Source organism: Ambystoma mexicanum, chromosome 12 (genome assembly GCF_040938575.1).
Source record: "Ambystoma mexicanum isolate Mex_15411 chromosome 12, UKY_AmexF1_1, whole genome shotgun sequence".
In the NCBI taxonomy this organism is placed as follows: Eukaryota; Metazoa; Chordata; class Amphibia; order Caudata; family Ambystomatidae; genus Ambystoma; species Ambystoma mexicanum.
The window spans coordinates 170,141,574-170,168,625 of record NC_090936.1 but is presented as its reverse complement, the minus strand read 5'-3'; the positions used below and the strand labels follow the sequence as shown (position 1 = coordinate 170,168,625).

Sequence of the window (27,052 nt, the reverse complement as noted above, 5' to 3'; positions counted from 1 at the left end):
TACCCTTAGTGGACAATATATTGGCTTCTGTCAGTAATTCCGAAATCTCAGTCGTGGTGGTCGATGGGCGCGTTGACTTTTCTGCATACAATTTCTTTTTGTTCATCGACAAGGTGGTTGTCGACGAGGTGGTCATCGTCACAGTGGTTGTCGGTGAGAGACGAGCCATTGACCCTGATGATGATGTCGTTGTAGTCGATACCGTCGTCGATGGTGCTGTTGTCGGAGTAGACCTCGACGACGATTTGGCTGTTGACAGGTGTCTCGATAACGACTCATGGACGCAGGAGGATTTTTGAGATTCAACGAAGACGAGTAGTGTTTTTTGCCAATCGTCAAGGTAGACTTTTTCCACGACGATGCTGAGGGGCATTTTGTAGCCGACTTGGCTCTGTGCTTGTCCGTCAATGGAGAAGATCTCAAAGATGGGTCTGCGGATTTTGACGATGGGTGAGAGCCTTTCTTCCTCGGCTTGTCCAACGGCACTTTCGACAACCGGTCCTTTGAAGAGTGTTTGGGCTTGGTATGCAACCATTTGCCACCAACTGGTGGTTTCTTTACAGGGAAGGAGTCTTTAGCCTTATCGTGCCTAGAGGATGATTTTGCCTCACCTGTCTTTTGTTTCTTGGCCACCGGCTCCTCAGATCTAGACCTCTGTCTTGATGGTGATCTCTTGTCAGAGGGAGTAGTTGCTCTCTCACTCTTTGATAGACAACCTCAGGCGCCGGATAGGCTCCTTCATTGAGCCAGCAGATTAGGTGTCGGTTCCTGTCCTTAAGGGATTTTTGCAAGAAACCCTGGCAGATGTCACAGTCGTCAGCGGAATGGTTCGGGTAGAGGCAGTAAAGACATTCCATGTGCCTGTCCCCCTCATACACATTTTTTAGGTCACAAGTGTCGCACAGCCTAAACAAGGACTTCTTAGGGTCCTGAAGCTTCCATGATTGGAACTGGAACTGTGTGTATGTCGACATCAGTTGCACTGGATAGTGAAATTTGAAGAAAAAGTTAATTTGTAAGAAGTAAAGGAAGGTGCTGGAGAGGCGCTATACACTCGACGTCCCATTGGTGGGTACCAAAAGCAACCACAACGACGTTGATGGCACACTCAAGGTGTCAAGTTTTTCCATTGGAAAATTGCTAAGTCAAAGTAACCAGGGATTTCCAGCCTGACGACAGGGAATATTCACAGCATGGACCCTAACCACCACTGAGAAAAACTATGCACATATCGAGAAGGATGCATTAGCCTTTCTTTGGGGGTGCAGTCACTTCCACGTGTACATCGTTGGTAACCCGGTCAAAGTCTTCACAGACCACAAGCTGTTGGTACCAATATATAAAGGCTCTGCCCCACACCCTCCTGCGTGAATCGAGTGCGGAATGCTACAACTACAACAATTTGGCATAGAAGTCCAATACAGAGCCGGAGTTGACAACCCAGCTGACTTCCTGTCACATCACACTCGGCCAGCGACCCTAAGAGAGTGTAAAGCAGTGCTGGAAGCTGAAGAACATGTCTGCTACGTTGTCGCGTGTGCTCGACCGAAACAATGCGGTTACAAGACATCGGTGAAGAACCCGCCAAAGACACCTGTCCCCAAATCACCAAAGAAGCAATCTTAACTGGAAAATTGAAGAACTATCTGACAGCTATCTCACACCACACAACCCAAGCCCAGCAGATGCTACAAAGCCTATTCGGCATACTCCTCCAACTTTCTGTCTCTCCAGAGGGACTGGTGCTAAAGGGGCGCTAAAGGGGCGACAAGCCTGGAAGAGAGGGCGCTACTATTGGCCCACGAGGGACATGAAGGTGTGGTCAAAACACAAGCCTTTCTGAAGTCACGACTACGGAGGCCCCAAATCCAACAAAAGATAATGGAACTGTTGGAAACATGTGTGTTGTGTCAAGCCCCTGGTGCTTGGGACTCCCGGAACCGACTGCCAGCCCTCCACGCAGTCAAAGTGGGACGCGGTCAGTATTAACTTCTGCACCATTGCCAATGAGACCTTTCTCCTACTGGCGGTGGACGATTTCACCCAATACCCTGAAGTTGAGCCAGTGCACTCCACTGATGCAACATCAATGTCAACGGCTCTGGAGTAGATGTTCACCATCCATGGCATTCCATCCAATTTAGGAATCTGTCACCATCGGATAATGCCATACTGGCCACAAGCCAATGGAGATGCCGAAAGGTTCAGGGCATCAACAAACAAAGTAGTGTGAATTACCAAAGACAAAAACAAACTGTGGATCCCAGAGCTATACTGTTTCCTACGCTCATACCGCCACACCCCACATTTGTCGACACAGGTGAGCCCAGCGGCACTCATGTTAGGAGTCCCGATCCAAGTAGGATTCCCTCTACACCACACCTCCAGATGGTGCTAGTGAAAAACCAGGCACAACCAAAGAAACTGGCCCTCACGTACGAATCACAACTATGGATGGTCATGGAAAAAACTACAGCATCATGAGGCGGCAAGAAGGTGACCCGAAACTCCTCCCATTTCCGAACAGTCCCGAGAAGCATTTGTCAAGAAGCCTCTGGAACAACCACGGAACATGGTGGACAGACTCTGACCAAGACTGAACAGCCACATGAGGAGGAAGGCCCACCCCGAAACCCTGACCAGGAGCCACCGCCAGTGGACGAGGAAGAACCAAACCTCCCTAGAGCGAACACTACCCCAAGAGTAGAGAGCCATTATCGTTACTCCCTCCGAATGCAACCGGCACCATCCACCCGGCTCAGAGGGTTCGTGCTGCACGGAATCTATTGGCGAACATAAACACCAGACAATGACTGAAAAGTTGATTTGAGTCATTGATCTGAGTTTGTGTTGGTATCCAATTTGGAGAGGCATGTGACATAGATAGTCATGTATTTTCAAGAACGTTTAAAGCATAGTTAATAAAAAAGGGCAAAAGCACGCCAACGGGACACTAGGTCCCTGACACCATTTGTGTGCATTTGTCTGAGATATTGGTGCAGGGCCTGGTAGCGCCCAGGCCCCGTTGCACACTTCACAGTGGATACAGAACTTTTTTATTTAGTCCATGAGATACTTTGGTCCTAGATTGTGTGTACCAGACAGATAAGCATGAAGTGCATCTTTTATAACACTGACAGCCTAAGGTGCTTTCTTCATTAGGGAGAGTTTTGGTCCCATGACTTAATGTTAAACATTCTTAAACGAATCTGTTTGGAAGACTTTGGTGCTCTTTTTATCAATGTATTCATGCACCTGACATAAGTTGTTTTTCCATAATCAAATCAGGTTAGAGTCACAACTCTACCAGGGCAATTGTATACCTAGTGCCCTCAAAAGGAGTGACGTTTCTGGGGAGATGAACATAACATCACCACTGCGTGAGATTGGTTACCAAAGGCGGACTTGCCATGGAAAGGGGGACTAAGGGAAGGGGAACAGAGAGGAGGAACCTAATCCAACACGTGAAACGTACTTTTCAGAGACATTCAAAGTTAACTAGTTTTTCTGCATGCATCGTTGGATGTCTAGTAGGCATTTTTTCTCCTACTTCCAGAGGCCCAGCACATCCCAGAGAATCTAGAAAACTACCTGGCATCACGCATGGTACTTTTTTTCTTTTTTTTTTTAAAGAAAAGGCAACCTCGTTTGGATACTTACAGACTTTCAAGACTTGTAGTACCACTCAGATCAGGAAAGTCTGTGATTTGGGATGCACCATTTAAAGTCCTGTGGAACAAAATATATGAGCAGTTAGGTAACCATTACGTTCGCATGTTGGCACACAGGATGCTTTTATTATATGTTTATGATGGACAAAACACTATAATGTAAATGCAACTATAGAGAAATGAACACTATCAACAGAGGTGCAACGCTTATTAAACATCAAAACATATTCCCTCTGTTGGGCAACATGTCTGCTTCCAAGGGTTCTCTTTTGAAAACCATAGTGTAGTCGTTGCAGTTGAAGATCTGCTGAATGTCTTAACAGAAGACACTAAATATCAGTGCGAATGAGATTTTGCAAATGAACATACATACTTGTTATGTTTCACGCATTCTAAAATTGCACATATTTAGGTTTACATATTTAGAGGTACCGGGTTCTCAATCCCTTTTCTATGACGCAGAGAAGGCATTCCTTTGGGTCACAGCAATTCATCTCTGCCTGCAATTCAGAACACGTGCTGCCGTTTTCGTTTTGCTGCAGTACCCGCGGACCAACTGAGCGTTGCCACAAGCGCAAGGATTTCCAAGAGGACTCACTTTTTCAAGCTGCGGTTTCTTCCATACCAACTAAGCACACTCATATTTGTGCAACCCAGTAACTTTGAATACAACCCTTCCTAACATTCATGCTGTTATTATGTAAAGTGTTTTTCAAATTAATACATGACATAGTTGTCATTGCTTGCGTGTTTCCTTGGCGCTCATCACTCCTCAATACCTTTTTTTAGTCCGCAATACATTATTGCAATACATTATGCCCACTGTTTTTCAGTCTGTTTTGCCTCAATCCAGCAAGGAACTCAGCCCAATAACCAATGTATTTAATGTATCGAGCATATATAAGGCGCACTGTACAGCGAAAAGTGTTCTAGGCTCCACAAGGCAACAAGAGGGGGTGGAGGTAGGGGATATATTGACATTCGGGTATTGCAAGTGCAGGACGCAGTGCTGCGGTGTAGAGGATTGGTGGTGCAGGGGGCATAATGCACAGGAATAAGATGCGGGGGGGGGGCAACATTACCCCAGGCATGAGGACTGGACTTGTCCCACCAAATTCATTCTTTGTGGGAGGAGAGTGCTGCGTCATGTGTGCATTTGCTGGAGTCACCACAGCCATTGCTGACAGCAGCACAAGCAGAACAAAACATTGCTATCTTGAATCCGAAATACCTTCCTTCTCGAGCTCTTCGCTTATCTGCCTTCAATTCCCTCAGGGCCAGTCGCTTCTCCAAGCAACGAGTTGGGGGTAGATCTCTGTCTTCGGCTGGGGCCTCCCTCTGTAACAGCCAGTGGAGTAACTTTGCCGAAAATGTTGGGGGAGACATGACATCTGAAGAAAAGGTGCCCCAGCCAAATGAATGGGGATAAAAGGGTGTGCCATGAAAGTTGCGGGGGGGACAAACACCCCTGTCCCCCGTCTAATATTACGCCCATGGGAACAGCCTCCTTGCCTCCCTGAAACTTGGAGAACCAGCTTCGGTTCCGTAAGCACCTCAAAACCTTTCTCTTCGCGTCCGCTTTTTTCTCCTCCTCCTCTCCCTTGCCGATTTCCTGGCTGACACAGAAACTGCACTGGTTACCGGGCCACCCTCTGATCTCGGGCCCAGGTTCACCCCCCCCCCCCAGTCGCACTCCTCCACTGCCTTCCTGACAACCACCGCACTTGGTGACTGTTTTCTGTATCCCTACGGTCCCACTTGCTGCACTTACCACCAGACGTCTGCACTTACCCTTTCACTTGCCATCTGCTGGCCATACTTCCATTTATTGTTTATTTATTGTGCTTATCCCATGTACTGCACTGTCCTCATCCCCCTTCCCCCTGCACTTCTCCTCCTGCCCCCTCCCATGCACTTGCGCGATCTGATTGACACCTTGCCTAGTAGGATCGTTGTCTGTCTTCCCCTTGTTCCCCATCCCTTGCCTCATCGTGCCTTGAAACACTTGTGTATATGGGGGAGGGGGGTTATAAATGCCATATCATATCATATCATGGATTATAGATCAAAGCGCAGTGACAGAGGCTCTGCCCAAGATGAGGACCATACTTGTACTTGGAGACATACAAATTGTCATTGCGTGTGTCCTGCAGGAATGTAGCCATCACACACAGAGAGGATTGCCCCAATGCCGTGAGGTTAAGGGGTTGCTGATAGGCTCAGCGGGGAGAGCCGGGCTTCTGACCAACCTTGTAAGGGACCATAGCACCAGGCAGTACAATTTCAGTTATTTTTCATTATTGGTAGACAAAATTGTTTGTAGGGAAATATTCCAAACATATTCTAGTACTGGTGCGCTGTGAAATGTACAATAACGTCACTTGTAATTGAACGTATTACTTGGATTAGAATAACAGAGGTCGAAATTGTTACAAAGGGATTGTTGTTCCAATCTTGAATTTGTCCAACACAAAAGAACAAGCCATAAATTAATTAACCGAGTGGGAAGCTGGCTGTAAGAAAACATAACCGTGCAAGAGTCTGTTAAAATACTTAATTGAAATAAAATTCAGACTTGCTGAAAAATATATTCAACAATAAAGGGGAAAAGAGAATAGAAGGAATTCGGGAATTGAAAAGCTGACATAAGTGGATAATACATTTTCACGGAATATACCGATGTCACCAAGTGAAAATTATTCTAATAACTGACACGCATGGATGAAGTTAACAATATGGAGAAATTCATGTACATTTGTATTTAAAACAATTATTCATTTTATTTTTTAATGGATAAATAATCCATCAATTTTGGTAACTGGAAACACAGGCGAGTTATAAATGACTTATCATATCATATCAAAATAATAATTTGATCATGCCTAGACAAAGCCTATATAGGTGAAACATTTGCATCAGTTGGTTAATGTTGGCATGTCATTTTAAGTTGTACAAATTCAAAATCGGAGTAAGACTCCCTTTTTGACAATTTTGAAATTATTAAATTTAGTCAAAATAATATGTTCGAATGCAAGTGTAATTACTGTACCGTTCACAGCGCACCATTACTAGAATAGGGTAGGAATATTTCCGTACTGGCTTTTTGTTGTTTAGTGTTAGCAGTAATTACTCTGGTCAGGTGCAGCATGATCATACACAAACAATTCTAGTTTGATTAATCTTATTAATATAGGGGAATGCTTAGGTTGGTGTAATGTTCTTGTAACACAACCGGACATGCTTAATTTTATTAAATTGTTTGTAGTCCTGGGAAAATGGCTTTAAAAAAAGGACATCTTTAAGCATGCTGTCCAAATCAAGAATACTGTATACCATATTTTCTGATATGATATCATAACATGATAGATAGAGGGGTGAATTTGTGGGAGAGCACAAACAGTACCAATGAGGGTTCCTGGTTTCTGTGCATATAATGAAAAAAGGTCATTTTGTGAACATATGAATGACAAGCAATCTTTATATTTTCAAATATGTATATGATTAAAGGGCTGTATGCTTAAATCACTGACTACGTATTGCACACCAGGCTTGGTGCTCATTTCATTTTTCACAGTGTTCACTCTAATATTAATGTGTTTGTAACTGTGAGCCACAGACTCACTTCAGATGCCTAATAATGTGGATGCGAGGATGGCATTGCCACCAGATCTGCCACTTTCCTTATCATTTCTAGAGATGTTTCCTCTTCCCAAATCACTCACAAACTTTTGGAAGAGGAGGGACTGACATGCTTAGAGAATTACTTATATAGGATGTCAACTATGACTTGCTACGTGAAAACAGCACATTTCACCTTTCCTAGTTTTCTCAGTAAGAGTGAATTTCGTGCAGGTGTCGCAATGTCACATTTGGGGGGCATGTTTAACATCACTTTTGGCTTTAGCAAATGGTGCCTTTTGTTTCTACCTCCACAAAAAGGAGGAACCTCTCTTCACGTGTCTCATTAAGGTTCTATCACTGTAGAAAAGTTATGGAGAAGCTTAGAGTAATATTCATACATTCCTTGGAACAATATCACTTCTTCCTTGTTGTTGGGAATGGTACTGGTTGTATAGCTTCAAATAGGTTTCATTTAGGTGTAATGCCACCTCGCAGCACTGTGTATCTATATATACAAACTTCTTCCCGGTAGAACCTAAGCCTTTCTTCCTGTAGAATGTGCCTGTTTAAGCTTAGAATTGACAGCAGCCTCTCCAGCAATGATGTGTGTTCACCTTCATTCTTTGTGTAGACCAATAGCTCATCCTGGAAATAGATAACATGGTGAATGACTGAAAATATTTCCCATTAGCCTCTGGAAAACCAATGTCGTTGAAATTAGTCTGCACAGCATATGATTGAACTGTGATAGAGCCGGGGCATGACCCTGTCGGGGGGGGGGCGGCACGGACCCCTCCTGACCTGGGGTAGACCTCCTACCAGGGTGTATGCCAGATACAATCCTACCTCATAGGCAGGGTGAGGCAATTGGGAGGACTGCAGGACCTCCCTGTATGTGTCTTGAGTCTTGATTCTAGTAGCACTGTCGATCACCCAATGCCTTGCACCCTGAATTGTGGCCTGAGTTCTCTGTGCTTTGTTTAGGAGAAAGTCAATGAAGGCAGGGGGACGGGCAAAAACAGGAAATGATGGTTATAAAAGACATGTAAGAGCAAGACAGAGCGAAGGGTCTTTGTGTGAGGTCTCCTTTGGGTTTGGTGATGATCTGGAGTTGAGCTAGGTTTATATGTGGTCATAGGGTGGACCTCACTGGTGTTGGTGGAGATGTAGCAATTTGCTCATGCCAGGAATAGGTTTGAAGTATCCTTGGTTATTTTTCAGGTTCTCCAGTAAAACCTCTCTGCGGAGAGTCCCAACATAACTGACAATCATGTTGCACGGAGAGTTATGTTGGAACACCGTTGGGGTAAATTCTGATTCCTCTCTGAGAAAAGAGAGATGCCTAGTACAACAGAAGGCTGATACATCACACCTCCCCCAATCCATACACACAGGGATAGTCTTTTTTTCATGTTTCAAGATAGTCTGAATTCATGACTCTAACACTGGAAGAACGCACAAACAACCCTGCGTCACTCAAGTAAACCTCCTATGAGAATGATGTCATTCCAGCTTTTATGTTGAAGGCTTTCTTTTCTTTCCTCTCTACTATCAATGCGTCACTCGTGCAAACGTTTTTGCCAGATGCATTGCAAACTAGCCAGATCCTACCCTAATAAGGAAGCCCACACTTAAACCGGGCGACCTAGCAATCTACTGCACCATCACACATCTACCCTTAATAGAATACCAGTCTGTCTTCTGACCAATATGCAGCACAGAGCCCACCACCATCCATGCCATCGATTAGGCACTCTTCATAGTTGACAAGAGTGACCCATGCCACCTGTTCCAGCTCTACCACAATGCCACATTTAACATGGTTTACCACAAAGCTCTACTCAGTACCCTGTCCTTCCACATGGGATTCAATGCCACAGTCCTTTAATGGTTTGACTCCTACCTCCCAACAAACACCAGCTCATCCAGATGAACACCTGCAGATCCCAAAAAGGCCCAGTGACTTCCGGAATCACATAAGGCTCTATCTTCTCACTTGTCATCTTCAACCTATACATACTGCCACTGGGATCACTCTTAGCCAAATTCAATTGCTAAATCTACAAGTATGCTGATGATACACAGCTATACCTCCAAGTTAACTGCCTTAATGACATTCACCATTTGAAACACTGCCTCCTGATGATTCAATAGATAGTGCCTACTTCAAACTCAACCCGGCCAAAACAGAGCAATGGGTGGGACCAGACTGATACGCAAATGGGTATTTTTCCTCTGTGAAGCGTCCAGAGAGCTAAAACTTGGTTGCAGACCCTCCTGAGTGGGAGAAATTCCATAGAACAGAGTATATTACCCATGTTCGTTCTCAGTAGAGGTGCTCCCACAACCTTCTCAGCCTACCAAAGCAGAGTTCTTCCTCCTCAGGCGGGACAACAAAAACTCACTCAAGTTCAAACTGGCTGACACAGATGGATCTCAATGGCTTCTCCCCCCAACTCGCAACAAGTGCAAAGTCTCTCAGTTTCACTATTGATTGCAACCTCTTCTTCAAATCACATACCGCCAAGAAGAAACAAACAGGATGGTACCAGCTCTCATTCCTGTGAATAATCAAACACTCCCCCACTCCCCCTCAGACTTCAGATCTGCTGTCCAGGCCCTAGTGCTCTCTAATCGGAATGGTGGCAATACCCTCCTGGCAGGTGTCCCAACCAATGCTCAACCCCCATCTGCCCCCCCCCCCACGCTCACATCCCCTTCAAGACAGCCTGAATTCCCTACAATGCTCTAATGTCCAAAAGGCTATCAAATGTAGCTGAAAATATCACCATCTCAGGAGGTCAATGCAACGCTAGTAGGCAATATAATCAACAGACTGGAATCAAGGAAGTGCAAGGAGAAGACCAGCAAAACAAGCATATTCCTGTTAAGTTGTCATGCTCTGAAACAACTTTCCTGCTACCATCAGGCTGGCTCCCTCCCTCCTGTGAATCAGGAAAGGTCTGAAGAACCCGCTCTTCAAGGAAAACGTAACCGACAAATGAGAACCATAGACCTTAATTGTATAGCACTTGGTTTCTTCCTAGCTGAGTCACCCTGTATAAATTATAGACATACATACATTAAAAAAACAGAATATCGTTATATGTCGTAAAACACCAAATGACAAAATTATTAAAATAATACATACATATGCTTAGGCAGCAGTTGGGTGGTAGGAACGAAAGACAACACACTACGCCCCAGAGCTTGCACCAGGGGGCTGGTCAACCGCACTTGTCTACAATCTGAGTCAGGTTACATATCCATCCTTCCTATCTTGCGGTTTAGGCTGTTGATCCCAACAACCCATCCTTTTCTACTTCCTTAACAATTCAGAATGATCTTGAGTCTAACTGGACATATCTTTCTCCTCCTGTACTTTACAACACACTCTTTCTCTAGCTTCTGATGTAGCTCTTAAATATGCTCTACCATATGCCTGCACGTCCTCAACTCTCTATTGTTAAGTTTTAAGTATGCCTGTTGCTCCATCTAAACTCCTCCCAGCTCTCCTCAGCTGTCCAAACTCTTTACTAAACTTCATATCTCCCTTCTAGCACCCTTGTCAGCGTCCTTTGGACTATGCTCATTCTCACCTGTTACTTTCAGCCTCCTTTTTTAATTCTTATTCCTCCCTTTTCTATTGGCTCTTGTCCAGCAGCAACCTCAATCTGGGATGTTCCTTCCCATCTCTTCTCCACTACTCACCACCTCCTTTTTCTCTGCCACGTCCTTACTTCTCACTGCTTCCAACCTCATCCTCTGGACTGCTCCTACCCATCTCATTTTCCCTGCTCCAGCCTCTACTCCGTCTGCCTCCCGCCATCTCCAACTCTGTTCCTGTCTCCAAACACCCACAATGCACTGTAAATCAGTCCTTACAGTTCCTTGGCTGCTACCCCGGCCTGTCTCGCGTCATGATTGAGAACCGCTGTGTTTTATTATCAGGTCTTTGCTGAGTTAATTTGGGCATACCAGGCACTGGGGATTACCAGTTTCATTTAATTGGTTGCTGCATTGCATTGAAAGCCCAAAACTGGCCTGGCCACCATCTGGATTCTAAGAGGTGCAACTTGTGTGGTGAGCGGCACTCATACTTCTCTTGCTGCCTGGATTCTGTGTCTGCTTGTCCTCAGCGAGGGGGAAAACCACATAGTATGACTAGTGTGCCATTGACCTTGCTGACGCAGTGAGAGTGCCTAAATATATAAAGACCTAATGTGAGAAACCTGAGGCGTTTCTTCCAGGCTATTCCCGGGTATCCTTTGTTCAGGTGGCCAGGGGAGGGCCATCGCTCTTGGATCCCAAACCTGGGTGCAGACGAGCGAGAGAGGATCAGCTGGGCAGGGGGTCCTTGGGGACTATGGGAGACATGCCCACGGGCGAGACATGGTATTCCTCCCGTTCCGATATACCCCTACCCGACATCTGTACAGTTGTCATGGGATATTGTCAACAGAGTCCCATCATACACCAGTACCTTTCTTTTTTTTTCAACATCATCTTTTTATTTGCATTTATGGAATTTCAAATACAAAACAACAAGTACAAAAACAATGAGAACAGAGAGAGCTAGTGCATGGCAGTATACAATAAATTCCGGTTGCAATAGAAAATAAAGGTTGGGTGCAATCACTGGAGAATCTTTTGCCCACGGGTCAATCCTCTGGCGGCTTCAATGACCCCCTCCCACCTGCATACAAGTTAAGTCAATGTTTCGAGCACCATCTGAGGGTCAAAGATTTACACACTGTTCCTGGGCACTGTTGTGCGTAATCGAAAAACAGGGACCAAGTGTGGTGAAATTTCCCTATGTTGTTCGCACGGGCCGCAGTGATTATTTCTGCCACATCTGTATCCCAGCATTTTGCCCAATACATCGAGGTTGCTGGGCCCTCTGGGGATTTCCAATGGCGGACAATGGTGATCTATGCCGCCGTGAAGAGATGGGTGATCAAGGCAGACATGTGCCCGGTTAGCGGGAGCGCCCCATTCCATGTGTCACCTAATAGGACAATTCCTGGATCCCAAGGGATTGTGAGGCTGTGATTTGTTTGGTCAATTCCAGCACTTCCCGCCAAAATGTGTCTGATTTCGGGAATGTCCACCATAAGGGAAAAAGCAAGCCTACGGCCCCACAACCTCTCCAGCAGGATTATGATATTGCTGGGTTGCCTCAGTTCAGGATATCTGGGGTAAGATACCATCTGTTGCATACTTTTATGGAGCCCTCTCGTTCGTATTGCATCTAGAACTTGTGTGTACAGGCCCATGTCCGGCTCCACTCCCCTCCAGTGCTTTGCCCAAGTCCCTTTCTCATTTAAGCATGTATTTCTCCTTCCTAGCTGTGTCTACCCTGTCTAAAATCTTGTAAAGATTGGAGATCTTTCCCTAGGGGACAGAGGTGATTAGGGTGCGTTCTAGCGCGTTTAGTTCCCTGCCTCCTTTCAGTTTTGTTTTATGCTGCGACATCCAGTGTCTAGGTTTTGTGTATCTGTATCTCTCTGCTTCTGTGACGTACACATTTTCCTTACATTCCTCAAAAGAGAGAGGGCACCGTTGTTGAAGAAATCCGCTATCCGATTGAGGCCACCTACTTTCCGCTCCGGGAACCCTGACGCTTGCAGCCCAGGTGTGAACTCTGGGTTACCCCAGACTGGAGAGTGGGGTCCAAAGGAGCCTCTATTTGCTTCCACCGGGGTGGGTTCATTGTTTGTTGCCATGTGAAGGTGTGAGACAGCTGTGCTGTGAGGCTGTATCTAGTGATGTCTGGGACCCCTAGGCCACCAATGGGTGTTCTGCTTTTAGTTTTTTACCTGCCCAGATATATTTTAGCATCGCCCTTTGCAGGGCCTTGAGTTCCTTCGTGGGAATCATTACAGGTAATGAGAGACAGTGATATAGAAGCCTGGGGATAAGGCTGTAAGGGCTGTGATCCTCCCAACCCAGGAAACCTCTTGTTTGTGCCAGCACTGGAGGTCCGTCTTTAATTCCCTGAGTAGGCTTGGGAAGTTAACTTGGTATACCTTATCAATTCCATTTGGAATTTGCATGCCCAGGTAGGTAATATGGTTCCCCACACATGGGATTGGTTCGGTGCTTGTGTTTCCCTCCGTCTGCGAGAGACGTTTATCCCTAGGGCGCTGGACTTTGAAAAGTTTCCCTTGAAGCCTGAGGCTTCACCAAACCGGTGTATCTCACACCACAGTTCCACTAGGGAGGAGTCCAAGTGTGTGATGGAGAGCAGCTCATTGTCTGCATACATGTTATTTTATAATCATCGCCACCAACCCGCAGCTCCTGAATGATTGGGTTAGAGTGAATCCTACCAGCGGATGGCTCCACTGACGGGCAAAAATGAGTACGGATAGGGGGCACTCCTGGCGGGTGCCTCAGGTGATTGGTAGCTTCTGTGAGTGCAGACCATTCACTCTGTGGGTTGTGCTCGGGAAGTAGTAGTTTGCCAAGGTCCATTTTGTGAATTTAGGGCCAAAGCCGAAGTGTGTCAGAGTTTTACCGACATAGCCCCAGTCAAATAAATCATTTGTCATCTCAATAGACGCTTTATGTGCGTCTATTGAGATGACAGCCAATTCCATTCTGTCTCTATGGGCACATTCAATTAGGTTGACGATGGGCCCGATATTGTTGTGCGTGGTGCGGCCTGGGATGAACCCCGATTGGTATGGGTGAATCAGCTTAGGTAAGATCCTTGCTAGCCGGGTTGCTAAGACCTTTGAGAAGATCTTCGTGTCGTTATTCATTAACGTGATTGGTCTATACGAGCTGCAGAGCTCTGGGTCTTTACCCGGTTTTGGGATCATCACAGTTAGGCAAGTCTCTATTGTCAGTGTTATGCGGCCTGATTCTGGGAAGGAGTTAAATAGGTTTACCAGGCATTGGGCTAGAGTGCGGGAGTATGTTTTATAGAATTGTGTGGTTAACCCATCCAGGCCTGGGGCTGTGTTTTTTAGATAGCTTATCGCCTCTGATATTTCCTCAAGCGTAATAGGAGCTTCTAGGGGGGCAGTTAATTTCTGACCGGTTTCTCCCCAGAGAGCTGATGCCAGGTATTGCTGTTGCCCGATGTCTATGATGGGTTCCCCGGTTATTACTACCCTGTGGTGCTCTGTTATAGCTGCTAACTCATCCCCTTCCACCACCCAGAGCGCTCCATTCACTCTTCTCAGAAGACGGATGTTGTTCCGGGAGTGAATATTTTTCAGCTTATATACCAAGAGTCGATTTGCTTTATTGCTAATCGTGTAGTAGAACTGTTTCGTGTATGCCAGGGCTCGGGCTGACTTGTCGGCTAGGTGCATTTCTAGTCTAGATTTTGCATTTCTCAGGTCTCCCCACGATTTCTTGGATTGGGTGCTTTTATGTACCTTTTCCAAATCAATGACCCTCTTTTCCAGATGTAATTGCTGTGATCTCCCTAGTCTTTCGGGAGCCGCTGCTTTCACTATTAGTTCCCCTCTAATCATTGCTTTCATGGCATCCCAAGCCACCAGGAAGGGAGGCCCTTCTAATAAGTTTTCATTAAAGTAGTTGCGTAGAGCGGCCGCAATGTCCTCCCTAATTACTAGGTCCTGCAGCAGGTAGTCTTGTAGCTTCCACGGTTTCGTAGTACGGGCATGGAAGCCTGTTACCCAGATACTAGCGAGTACTGGTACGTAATTGAGATGATCCAAAAAAATGTCTGCTCTCTCCAAGCATGGAAAGAGTGTGCTAGACATGAGAATCAGGTTGATTCTGGATAGGCCCTTATGAACATGTGAGTAGAACATGTAGTCATGTGCCTTATCGTTAAAAAATCTCCAGATGTCTACAATCTCTGCTTCCCAGAGGAATTCAGCGAATCCCACTGCCCTTGCATAGTCCTCATGTGTGGGCTGTAGTGTTTTATTATTGTCTGGGTTCGCAACTAGGTTAAAGTCCCCTCCTATCATGAGACAGCCCTCTGTGAACCCCACTAGGTCGGGGGTGATTGTGTTTAGGAAATAGACTTGTGCGCTGTTCTGGCAATACATCGATGCAAATGTGAAAGGCTGCTATAGATACCCTTTGAGCCGGATGTACCTTCCCATGGGGTCCCTCTTTACTTTCACCCTTGTAAACGGTACGTCCTCGCTGAAAAAATATCGCCACCCCTCTTCCTTTCCCCGGCCGTGGCAAAGAAGCTTTTAGGAAACCTGTTAGATTTTAATTGCTTTTCATCTAGGGCGACAAGATGGGTTTCCTGGAGGCAGGCAATGTCCGCCTCCAGTTCTGCCAGCTTTCGTGTTACTGATTTGCGCTTCCCCATCACCATAATCAGCTCTTTATCAGGGTTGCTGGCCATAGATAGTTAGTAGGAGGTTAAGAGTATTCCCTATGGAATTTGGTAAACACTGAGGGCACCCAGTAAGCTGATTCAAAGCACTAGATAAGTGTCCTGTAACTTGTGTTGCAAAAAGATTCCCAGCTCGCCTCCCCAATTCTACCCCCCCCCCCAAACCAAACATATAATTACAAGCACCTGAGCATAGCTCGTGTGCACTGGAACCACTAGAACCAGTCCCGACAACCAACCTTAACCACGTTAAAAGTAAGTCCTTTAGGCAGCATCCCTTCAGCCCAGGCTCTGCTCCTCCCCCGTTCAGCAACAGGGGGCTGTGGCTTTGAATTTCAGGTAAATGATCGCCAGAGACTCATCCTGTGTCTGATTTAGTGCCCTGTTGACTGCTGCCAGGGAATTGGTAAATGCCACTCAGACCCCAAGCGGGGGTGGCCGATTGAACTCTCCAAGGCTTTTTTTGTCCCTGGGCCCTTTAGCCTCCATCTTCTGTTCACCTTTGTCCAGGACGCTGTGGGCTTCTCCTTTGGATTCCGGGTCCCTAATGGCTCCTCATTGCTCCCCTCATCTGTGGCTGCTGAATTCAACAGCTTCTCGGCTTCTTTCATGGTTCGTATTCGCCAGTGTCTGTCCTCAGCCGTGAAGAGTAGCGCTATGTGGTAGCCCCATCTGTATGTTATGTTCTTCTCCCTCAGCCAGTTGATTGCTGGTTTTATGCCTTTCCTTTTCAGCAGTGTGTTAGAGGCTAGGTCTTGATATATGGCCACCGACACATCCCTGAACTGGAGCTGAGGAGAGACTCTGACCTTTCTCATTAATTCCTCATTGATTTTATAAAAGTGCATGCTCACTAGGACGTCTTGTGGAGAATTTAACGATTGCCTCGCCTGTGTGCGGTGCAACCCTGTCCACATCCATTGGGGCGTCGTCGGGAAGAGACAGCAAAGCTGGAAAGAGGTCCTGGACAAAAAGCGTGAAGGTCTGTCTCAGGGATTGAAGATGGCATGCTACTCAAGCAGATGTTATGACGGGAATGGTTTTCGGCATCCTCTTGCTTTATTTCAAGCACCTCACATCTGGCTTCAAGTACCGCTATCTTGTCAGTACATTTGCCAATCTGAAAGCTCTGTACGCACAGTGCTGCCTCCACCTCGACTGTTTGGCTTTCTACCTCCTCCATTCTTTTATCAAGGCCAGTGATTTTATTCAGGAGCACCACCGTGCCTTTCTGGTATTCTCTGGTCATGAATGCCAAAAGGTCCTGTAAGTCAGATTTGGTTACAGATTGTGTGTGTAGCTCTGGGGCTGTTGCGACTGTTCCTGCGTGTATCAGAGTTTCCACTCACTCCCCTTTGTTGGATTTCTCTGCTGCCCCTGCCGTCAGAAGAGTTGAGATGTCTGCCTGTTTGGTGGCTTTAGCAAATTTAGCTGTGTCGCTTTGTGTTGGGGGAGTGTTATCCCCTGCCAAGTCGCTAGTCTAAGAGGGTAAGCGTGACCCCCAAGATCCGCCACCCCGCACTTCTGTGATTGGGTTTGCAAGACCCTGGTCGGTTGGGTTGCCCAGTGAGAGCATTGCTGTTGCTCAGTAAGATAGTGGGCTGCATTCTTGATTGCCTCAGTGTGGCCAGATTGAGATTAAGTTTGTTTACTCCACTGCTGCAGTGCATTGTGAGGCTGTGGAATATGGAGCTTGCCCACCTGCCTGGGGTTACCAACCGCTGTGTAGACCTTGGAACAGATATGTCCTCTGCATGGATTTAAATTGCTTAGAGAATGGGATCATCATCTGCAGGCTTGTGGAGGCCAGGAATCAGTAAGGGTGATGGGGGCCTCCGGGTGAGCAGTTTGCTCATTTTGCGCCTTCTTCCCTGCCTTACATATCACTTGCTCGGCCTGTAAGCGCATATGCACCCCAGGCGGCGTCTCCTTCCCTCACCAATGGACTCCCGGAGGTTCCGTGTGCTGCGAGGCCTGCCTGCGGCGGGAGTCCCAATGCCCCTCTCCGGTGTGAGCACTAACACGCCGCCCCCACAGCACAGGGCAGTGTTGCAGGAGCGATGCGGCTACGGTGCAGCAGCTCACCTGCAATGTCAGTGCCCCTGGCTTCGAGGGACAATCAGGGGATGGGGTCTGGGCCTACCACGGTGCCGTCAGGGGAAGTGGGGACTCGGCAGTGCCGTGGGACTCGGCAGTGCGGGGGGCCCCGGCGATCATCCGGCAGTCTCCTCTGTCCATGGTCCTCGCATTCCCGCTTCAGGGATCAGCAGCCATAATATTATAACTCGCGGCAGGTGAGATTGCGTTCGCAGAGCTCCGATCCTGCTAAGAAGAGCTGCAAGCCGCTTCGTTCCCCGACTCCTGAAGTGTTTGGTGGAGTTTTGCGAAGTTGTTCCATCATTTCGGGTCAGGATGCCATCGCATTTCATGTGCTTGCCGGGTTAGGTCCAGGAGCTATCAGGGAGCCATGCTTCACGCTCCGGCTCCTAGCCACCCATCCCCTGGTACCTTTCTGTAAGGAAAAGGCAAGACCATAAGGGAAAACAAAGAATCTCCCTAAATTCCAACTGAGTTTTACCCCTCTTTCCTCAAAACTCACTTTTCAACAACCTTACATTCAAACCTCTTTCCCTGATAAAAATGTACAACATCTTTATCCCTTTTTTATAGAACACCACAGTTCCCATAATCCCATTCCCCTATTGACATACACAAGGACTGAGACGAAGAAGAAGAGGGACTAAGAGCATAACAAAGTTACTCACTGTAGTGACTACCTTACTCCTAGACCATAGTCCCCTTTCCTCCATACTTTTGGGACATTCCGTCCAGTGGCACGGGACCAGAGTCCCATCCCACTGGACGGAATGTCCCAAAAGGCTGGAGGAAAGGGGACGGGACGTAGGAGTATAAGGATTAGCAAGGAAAAAACCCTTAGGAAACAGAAAGCAGACTATCACACCTTGAAAGTAGGCTATCCCACTAATGCAGTCAGTTAAGGTCAGGCAGACCCAATCCTGACCCAACACCTGCAGCCTGTTAACATCTTCCAGGTGTATAAAGAAAGGCTGCTGAGCAAGAAGGAGCAGTTGCTCTTGGGACACCAGGAAGGAGGCTGCAAGGCTGAGTCTGGCAGAGGATCCCTACCTGAAGCCAACGCACTGGGAGAGAGCAGTGGACTAGACCAAACTCTGGTAAAGGGGAGCCACAGAGCAGAGAGCAAAACCTAAGATCCTTTTAAACTCAGGACCGGCTGGTGGAAGGACGGATGTGGAGCAGATCAGGAGCTCCCGGCAAGGTCTGCTAGGCAGAAGAGGTGGAGGCGGTGAGAGAGGGCTTCCGAACCCTTTCCCCCTACATTGAACTGCGTTTGTTCTCCTCCCACGGGTGCCTGGAGGCTGCCCGGCCCTCCTGGCTGAACGATGGAGTTGGGGAATAGCAAGGTCGGCACCGGAGGCCCCGACCTAAGGCAAAGACAAAGCTTAATAGAAGGAAGGTCAAGACAACCAGTCAGTTCTCGTGTACAATGGGAGAGAGCCCAGTTTGTGACATTTAAATTAGTGACTGTTGCATTGTGGAACTTGTAGTTCTAGGAAGCATCGACCAAGAAAGAATCCAGTGTTTAAAATGTTATGAAGCAACATAGTGGTCCGGCGAAGATGAAGTAGCCATATTTAAAGTCTCTGACAATCGATTCCAAGATGGCCTCCGTGCACTGAGGACGTGTGCCGGTGGAGCTCCTCCCGAATCGTTTAAAATGGACACATCGAATGGTGTATATCGGAGAGTTTCCCTTCTTAATTAACACCAGGGCTGTAACGCGGAGGTCGGTGTTCCCCCTTGATTCAATCTTTGTGGAATTCAGAGCTAAATTTAGATACTGGAGGGGTGACATGCGGTTTGGCCACACCCGTGAATTCAAGACGCGGCCCGGCTCTAGAACAATTTCTGGTGAGCACAGCAAATGGCTGGTTAAAGCGAAGCATTTGACTGCGATACACCTGGGGAGGGGGGTGAAGGTTTGGAGGGGGGGGGGTCGAGCATTCCGTTGTCTTCCAGTGACAGACCGGGGGATGAAAGCAAATGTCAGCATGCTGTTTCAAATGATTCCCTTCCCCCGCTGGGGCGCATCAGAGGATTAAGCGGACACATCAAGGATGCTCCTGTCCACGATTAAAGGGGTGAAAACATTCATACTGTCATATAGCATGTATGCTCTACGAGAGGCACTGATGCATCCAGGCGACTTTAGAGACTGGTAAAATACGCAATTACATTGTGGGTTACATTTTCGAACAGCGGTCGGTCTCATATAAATAGATGTGTTGAATGGCAGCTATACCAGTTACTGCCACACGGGTGCTTGGTCACGGGGGCAACGGTTTGTGAGGAGCAGCAGTAGGCGGACCAGGGCAGAGGCTGGATTTATAGCGACTGTGGCCCGGTGAAGAAGCGGAACAGGATCCTCCCCCTGCCCCCCCAAGAGATTGCATCAGCATTTCTGGCCGGCTCAGGAAAGGTGCTTGTAACAGCAGCATAATCCTTACGGGCAGGGAAGTCCGCCCACCCTAAGCAACAAGAAAAATGTAGTCATTACGTAAGTTACTTCAGGAGACACCTGCATCGAGCAATATTTTTAGATCAGGGCTTCGCCAGACACTTACAGGGATCCCCAGAAAAGAAATAGATGGTGGAAGGTGACACAGAGTATCGAATGATCCTATGAACATGGCTCTGAAGCCCCCGACCTGTTAGGACCAATATAGACACCCAAGAAGTTTCTTTAAAAGCATCCATCCAAGAAAGAAGACTATTTGACCGCAACCCAAAAACAACCAAGGAGGACACAAAAAGGCAGTATATTGCAGGCCTCCTTCAGATGAATCAGGCTATTGCAATATACAAGCTATGACTCTGAGGTCTGAGAAGCCAATAAGCCCAAAGGACACCTATTCGCAAGCCTCGGAATCCTCCGTCCGTATCCTCATAGGTGTGTGGGGCAGCTTTGCAGTCACGGTAGTAAATCTACAGCCGGATCAGAAGCTTCAGATTACTTTGGGCAAACGACACACGCGGTCTGCCCGAAGGTGAGACAATTTCACAAATTTGGGCCCTCCCTGTTCTCAGTTTCAACATAGTACATCCACTCCTACAGGGACTGTGCTACCTGCATCTGCATGGGCAGAAATCCACAGGTGGAACCTGACTTAGACAACAGTTCTTCACAAACCCCACTACTCTGTTAGCTCTATCAGTAAAACCAAGTAGAGTTGGGAGGTCAAAGCATACCTGCACTGCCTCGGCCACAAGTCAAATATATCGGGGGACTCCCCACTAGTAGCAGACACCATATGCCGGGAACAAAAAAGAAAGTCGGTGTGCCTGGTTGCTCGACGCCTCAAGTAACTAAGGAATGTCCACTGCAGGACATCTGGGTCAGAACCTCCAGGTTTCAACAATCTAGCACTCCTATTTCGCCGACAAACTTCCCTCTATCAATGGCAGAAGCCAAAGAAGACTTCGCAAAGAGTTTTCAAGAATGTCAAAGCTCATTTACAGTGTCATTCCAAACGCAATTTACAGCATTCACATCAGAGATAAAGCAAATGATTACTGACTTTAGGAAAGATCTAACAGACTTAGGTTAAAGCACAGATGCAAATGAAAGGGCAATACAGGAACTCACCCAAGAGAGGAAACAATCAGAGGAACTGGTGGATTACTTGGCAAGAACAACTCACAACTTAGAGATACAGTGCAAAGACCTAGAGAACAGGTCTCGCAGGGCAAATATCCAAGTTAGAAACCTCCCAGAAATGGTTGAGGACCCCGATTTAAAAGAAGCAGTTATTTCTATTGTTAAAGAGTTACTGGGATTAGACGAAGAAGTGACAGTATCATTATATCGCATCCATAGGGTGGGCCCAAAAAGATCTGGTCCCGGAACATACACAAGGGATGTGCTGGCAGCATTTGGGTATTACCCACAAAAGGAACAGATTCTGAGGGCAGCCAGGCAAGTCGAACTGAGCACATATAATGTCTCAACTATACAATTATTTCAAGATCTCTCCCCACTCACACTTCAGAAGCACAGAGAAATGCAAATAGTGGTCAAAACGCTGCAAATCAGAAAGATCAAGTATAGATTGACATTCCTGTTTGGTCTAGCATTTGCAATAGATGGGAGACAACGTAGGGTCATCTCCCGGGAAGAAGGCACGGATCTACTCAAAATTGAAGAGGACGAAGGGGGCATTGCTCAGGTTCAACAGCTACAAAGGAGCGACTTCACATCAGTAACTTCACGAGAAAAACCAAGCCAGGGCATAGGAGACATACGAAGCAGAGGTCCAAGCTGGACCCAGTACAACCGTCGTCTTAGACCTGCAGACTATGCCCACAAAGTAAAATTAACCGGAAGTTGGAAGGGTAAATTGATGTGTGGTGCCAGGCAACCAACAACATTATTGTTTTGGGACAAGTTACTCCAACTTGGAATCAGTGGAGTTGAGGCGAAGAGGGTGTTAGGATTCCCTAGTGGGGACCCTGGAGGAAGAGATGATCCATTGTGGAGGAGAGATGGTAGTAGGTACTTTAGGTACAATGGGTCACTCCAGGGAGGGGTGGAGGAGGGCTAAGGTTATTGGGGGTAAATGTTAAACTTGTTGGGGGGGGGTGAAGGTTCAATATTTGGGGTTGAGGGTGGTGAAACACTGCATTTGTTTATGGATATATGACCATAGAGCAAGGTCAGAGATTAGGGCAAAGTGTACAAATTTGAAATTCAAATCTCAAAACATTCAAGTGTATATCACTTAATATCCAGGGGCTTACTACCCCAGCTAAACGCAAGAAATTAGATGCATTCCTAACACGGCATTGGCCAGACGTTTTAGCTCTACAGGAAACCCATATAAAACAAAATGACAGGTGCAGACTTCATATAAGACACTATCCCACTATCATTCAAGCCAACTCCCCATGGGCGTAATTTTAGGGGGGGGCAGGGGTGTTTGTCCCCCCCCAACTTTCATGGCACACCATTTTGTCCCCATTCATTTGGCTGGGGCATCTTTTCTTCAGATGTCATGTCCCCCCAACATTTTCAGCAAAGTTACTCCACTGCAATGTCCAGAAGAAAATGGCAGGTGTTTTAATGGCAATTAGGAAGGAGGCACAATTTAAATTAATCAAAACAAAGGCAGATAAGGAGGGCCAATATTTATTTATTACAGCTGAAATAGAATCAACAATGGTATCACTCTACGCCCCAAGCACTGGTCAAGATAGGTTTCTGAGGAAGACACTAGCGGAAGTGGAAACGTATATGGTATGAGAAAGGTTCATATTTTGGGATTTTAATTTGGCATGGGACCCTAACAGGGCAGAAGCACAAGAACCCAATATGGACATTCACCCCCTCACAAGGTTTATGTAGCAAAGCTGAGCAGATAGCTGTTTTCGATGTTTGATTAACAATGAAAGGGACTGAGAAAGGATGCACACATTATTCCCATGTTCATAAATCATTTTCACGCATATACTATATTTGGTCATCATCTATGGTGCAGGGTTGGATTACAAAAATAGAGATTAATCCGATTGCACTGTCGGACCATTCACCCCAGAAAGCGGAGATCCTCCTTCCGGGAACAACAACAAGGATATGGTCCTGTGCTTGCCCTTCGGAACTTTTTCAAGATGCTGGGGTAAAGGAGAAACTAGGGGGTAAGATAGAGGAATTTTTGAGCTAAATGATACAAGGGATATGGCAATTAACACATTATGGGACGCCTTTAAGGCCACTTTCAGTGGGGAACTTATTTCAGAAGGGGCTCACAGACACAAACAATGGGTGCCCATTGAATCCGAACTAGAGGATGAATTGAAACACAATGAAAAAAATGGAAACGGACGGAAAACTATCTATTAAGAAGGCATATAGAAATGTAAGGGGGAAGACTACAGCTTATGCAAACAACGAAAGCGGAAAAAGGTCTACTGTATACAAAATTAAAATATTATATACAGGCGTACAAAGCTGACCAATTGCTGGCCAAACAGTTAAGGCAAACTCAGGCATTGCGCACAATTTTGGGTGTGAAGGATACTCATGGGGATCTGGTCAGAACAACCTCACAGATACTCACACAATTTGTGGAATTCTACTCCAGATAATCCAGACACTAAGGCTCAAGAATTATATTTACACTTGGTTAAGCTCCCAAGGATCACATCCCAGGCATGTGAACCTTTGGAACAAGAGTTAACTATAGAGGAAATTTCACAGGTTATTCGCAATCTCCCCCTGAATAAGGCTCCTGGCCCGGATCGCTACCCAGCCCTGTTTTATAAAAATTTCAATCGATACTGGCCCCTAAATAAAAAATATTATATTACTCATTTAAGGAAACTGGTCATATAAGGCTATCTCTGGAGGAAGCTAAAATGATCCTTTTCCCAAAAGCTATTAAAGATCGCACAGCATGTGGATCATATTGACCTATAGCTCTGATTAATCTTGATGCAAAAATGTATACGAACATTCTGCCCAATAGATTAGTGGATATTTTACCGTCTTTGACCCATCCCGATCAGTCTGGATTGATTAAATACAGACAAACCCATGATAATATTAGGAGTGCTTGTCATTTGATCGAAAAAATTATTAAGAAGCAGCAATCAGCGCTTTTCCTGTCACTAGAAGCAGAGAATGCATTTCACAGGATGGAGTGGTCATTCTTGTTTAAAGTCTTAGAGGTTATGGGATTCGGTCACAATTTTATGAACATTATACGTGTCAACTACATTGACTCTAAAATAAGGATATCAATAAATGGTCAGATATCTATTCCAATTACACTACAGCCTGGTATGAAGCAGGGCTGTCCACTGTCCCCCCTTTCGAATGCAAAACATCTGTAACCCTTCTTAAGTAAAATTAGACAATCAGATCAAATACATGGGATACCATTTGGGACCGAATACCACAAAATAATGGCTTATGCAGATATGTTGGTCACGGTCACATAACCGATGGAGTGATTGTTACGGGACACTCAGGAATTGTAAGAGTTTGGTATAGTGGCGGGTCTAAAAATAAATACTGCTAAATCTGAAATATTGAATGCATCGCTTGCACCCCTTCAGGTAACCCAGGTCTCAGCAAATACCAATTTCTCGTGGGCTACAGACAAAATTAGACTAAAATCTTAGTGATAGAAAAAGCTCAAACCAAAACAGTAAAAAAGCTTAGTGTTTTCCTAAATAACACCAAGATTGAAGTAGTGTCAAACTTCAAATATCTAGGGATTCAATTGGACAGTTCCAGGACAGAAAGGACCCTCCAAAAACAAATATGGGAAAAAACAAAATGTCTGACCTCCCAAATGAAGGCAGTCGACCGAAAGTTCGGCAAATTTTCTGTAACACCGGCTCTATCCTTCTACAAAGCCAAAGTGGTCCCGGCCTTGATCTATGGAATGGAGGCTTCGCTGTACCTCCCACGCAGCCTTTGGTCCAAAGTCGAAGGGTACGTGTGGAAAACAGTTTTGTGTTTACCAAAATCATCGCCCATCCCAGCCATTAGAAGAGAACTTGGTCTGGTGTCTCTAGCATCAATGATAGACCAAAGCGCGATGCGCTTATACAGAAAAATAATCATGTCAGACACTCTACCCATTTTTAACATCTTACGGGAGGAAATCGAAACAGGAAATTGCGAGGCTTTGGCCAAATGGACCAAGCTTCGAAAAGACGATCTGGCAAAAAATAGAGTGCTCGGAAAACGACCTGAAAGAAAATCCGGACCGTATCAAAAAGAAAATGGTAGAAATGGACTGGATTTGTACTACGGAAAAAGCTACTAGCTACAAACTCTTAAATCACTTACCTCCATCATTTAATAAAGCGAAACAACCCCTAAAATACTGCATCAAGTTTCCAGATAAGAAATTAAGAATGTCAATCATGAGAGCAAGACTAAACCTGATGCCAACCAGGGAAATTTTAACAATCAGAGGAGATTTATCCGACAAAAGGTGTCGTCTATGTAAAAAAGATTCCTCCATCGAGACGCTGAAACACCTGGTGATGGATTGCGATATTACAAAGAAAAACAGAACTACCTACCTCAACCCATTGGGGGAAAATTTGTGGATTTCTGAACCAGACGAATTATGGAAGAGACTGATCTCCGGCGAAAACTCGAGATGGACGCAAGCCCTGGCTAAACTCATCGAACTCGCATTCAATCTGATAAACAGTAACAGATCAGAGGTTAACCCGTAACGGTTTAACGCGAGAAGAAAGTAAAGGGCCGCTGAGAGTCCTGACTCGGTGTGTTAGGCAGGGGGGGGGCGCTGGACTCCAAACCTCAAAGCTCCACTGTCGGTTTACAAACAGGTTGGAAAATTTACGTGTTGCCCTAATGGCAGCACTCTGAAGGAGATCAAAACACTTCCTTTTTGACAAAACTTAGTTTACTGAGTAAAGTTCAAATAAAAAAAAAAATAAAAAAATACTGCTAAATCTGAAATATTGAATGCATCGCTTACACCCCTTCAGGTAACCCAGGTCTCAGCAAATACCAATTTCTCGTGGGCTACAGACAAAATTAGACTACTATGAGTCTTTTTAACTAATTTGTTACAGTTAGTGTATGTAGTCAATTTTCCTCCTATTCCTTTAGAACTTCGACACTTACTCTTGCGATGGGGTCCGTTAACAATCTCGTGGTTGGGGCAGATAAATGCAGTGAAAATGTCAATGCTACCCAGGGTGCTATATTTATTCCAGGCTCTCTCTATACCTGTTCAGCAAAGGTTTTTCCGAGAGCTGTAGAGCATATCAAAATGTATTTGGAACAATAAAGCCCCACGATAACATCTTTAAACATCTGAAAAAAACAACACAAAGGAAAAATACCCTCTGTGATGCCCATAGTCCGCTTCATTATGAGGCCTATTATATAAGAACTTGTTTAGATATTGCGGTGAAAAGGCTTCGCCAAATTTGTTTTTAAGACACGGACATCAGATCAACTGTCAAAAGGACAGCAGAGGAAATGAATGAGCAGTATCTTGCAGATAATTAGCTTTTGACCAAATTAATTAATCTTTTATGATATGCTTGATACCGGAGATCAGTCTCTAAGCACAGGACCGGAATTCGAACCTGTGTTGCTCTGCGTTGTCTTGCTTCAAAGACAAACACAAACACATTACCCCATATCTATTCTCCTGGCCCAATGATGAGGCTCTGCTTCATTGATGCAGCAAAAGGGAGCAGTCCCAGGAACTAATTGTCTGGCAATCAGATATCTAATATGCGCTGATGTGTTTGTGCTATGGGGGCCATCATTGGAGACAGAAAGACAAGTCTGTCTGCCAGAAATGTTGAAATCCTAACAATGCTGAAG

The 27,052-nt window shown here is 45.9% G+C and overlaps 1 protein-coding gene across 2 annotated transcripts in view; it reads right to left on the bottom strand.

Moving 5' to 3' along the window:
* The window catches only part of LGR5 (leucine rich repeat containing G protein-coupled receptor 5), a 2,032,903-nt gene that overhangs the window by 397,682 nt on the left and 1,608,169 nt on the right, over nucleotides 1-27,052 (bottom strand). For both annotated transcript variants that reach the window (XM_069628249.1, XM_069628250.1), the window contains exon 10: nucleotides 3,661-3,729. In XM_069628249.1, the coding sequence (XP_069484350.1) occupies nucleotides 3,661-3,729 (69 nt within the window). The remainder of the gene's footprint in view (nucleotides 1-3,660; nucleotides 3,730-27,052) is intronic.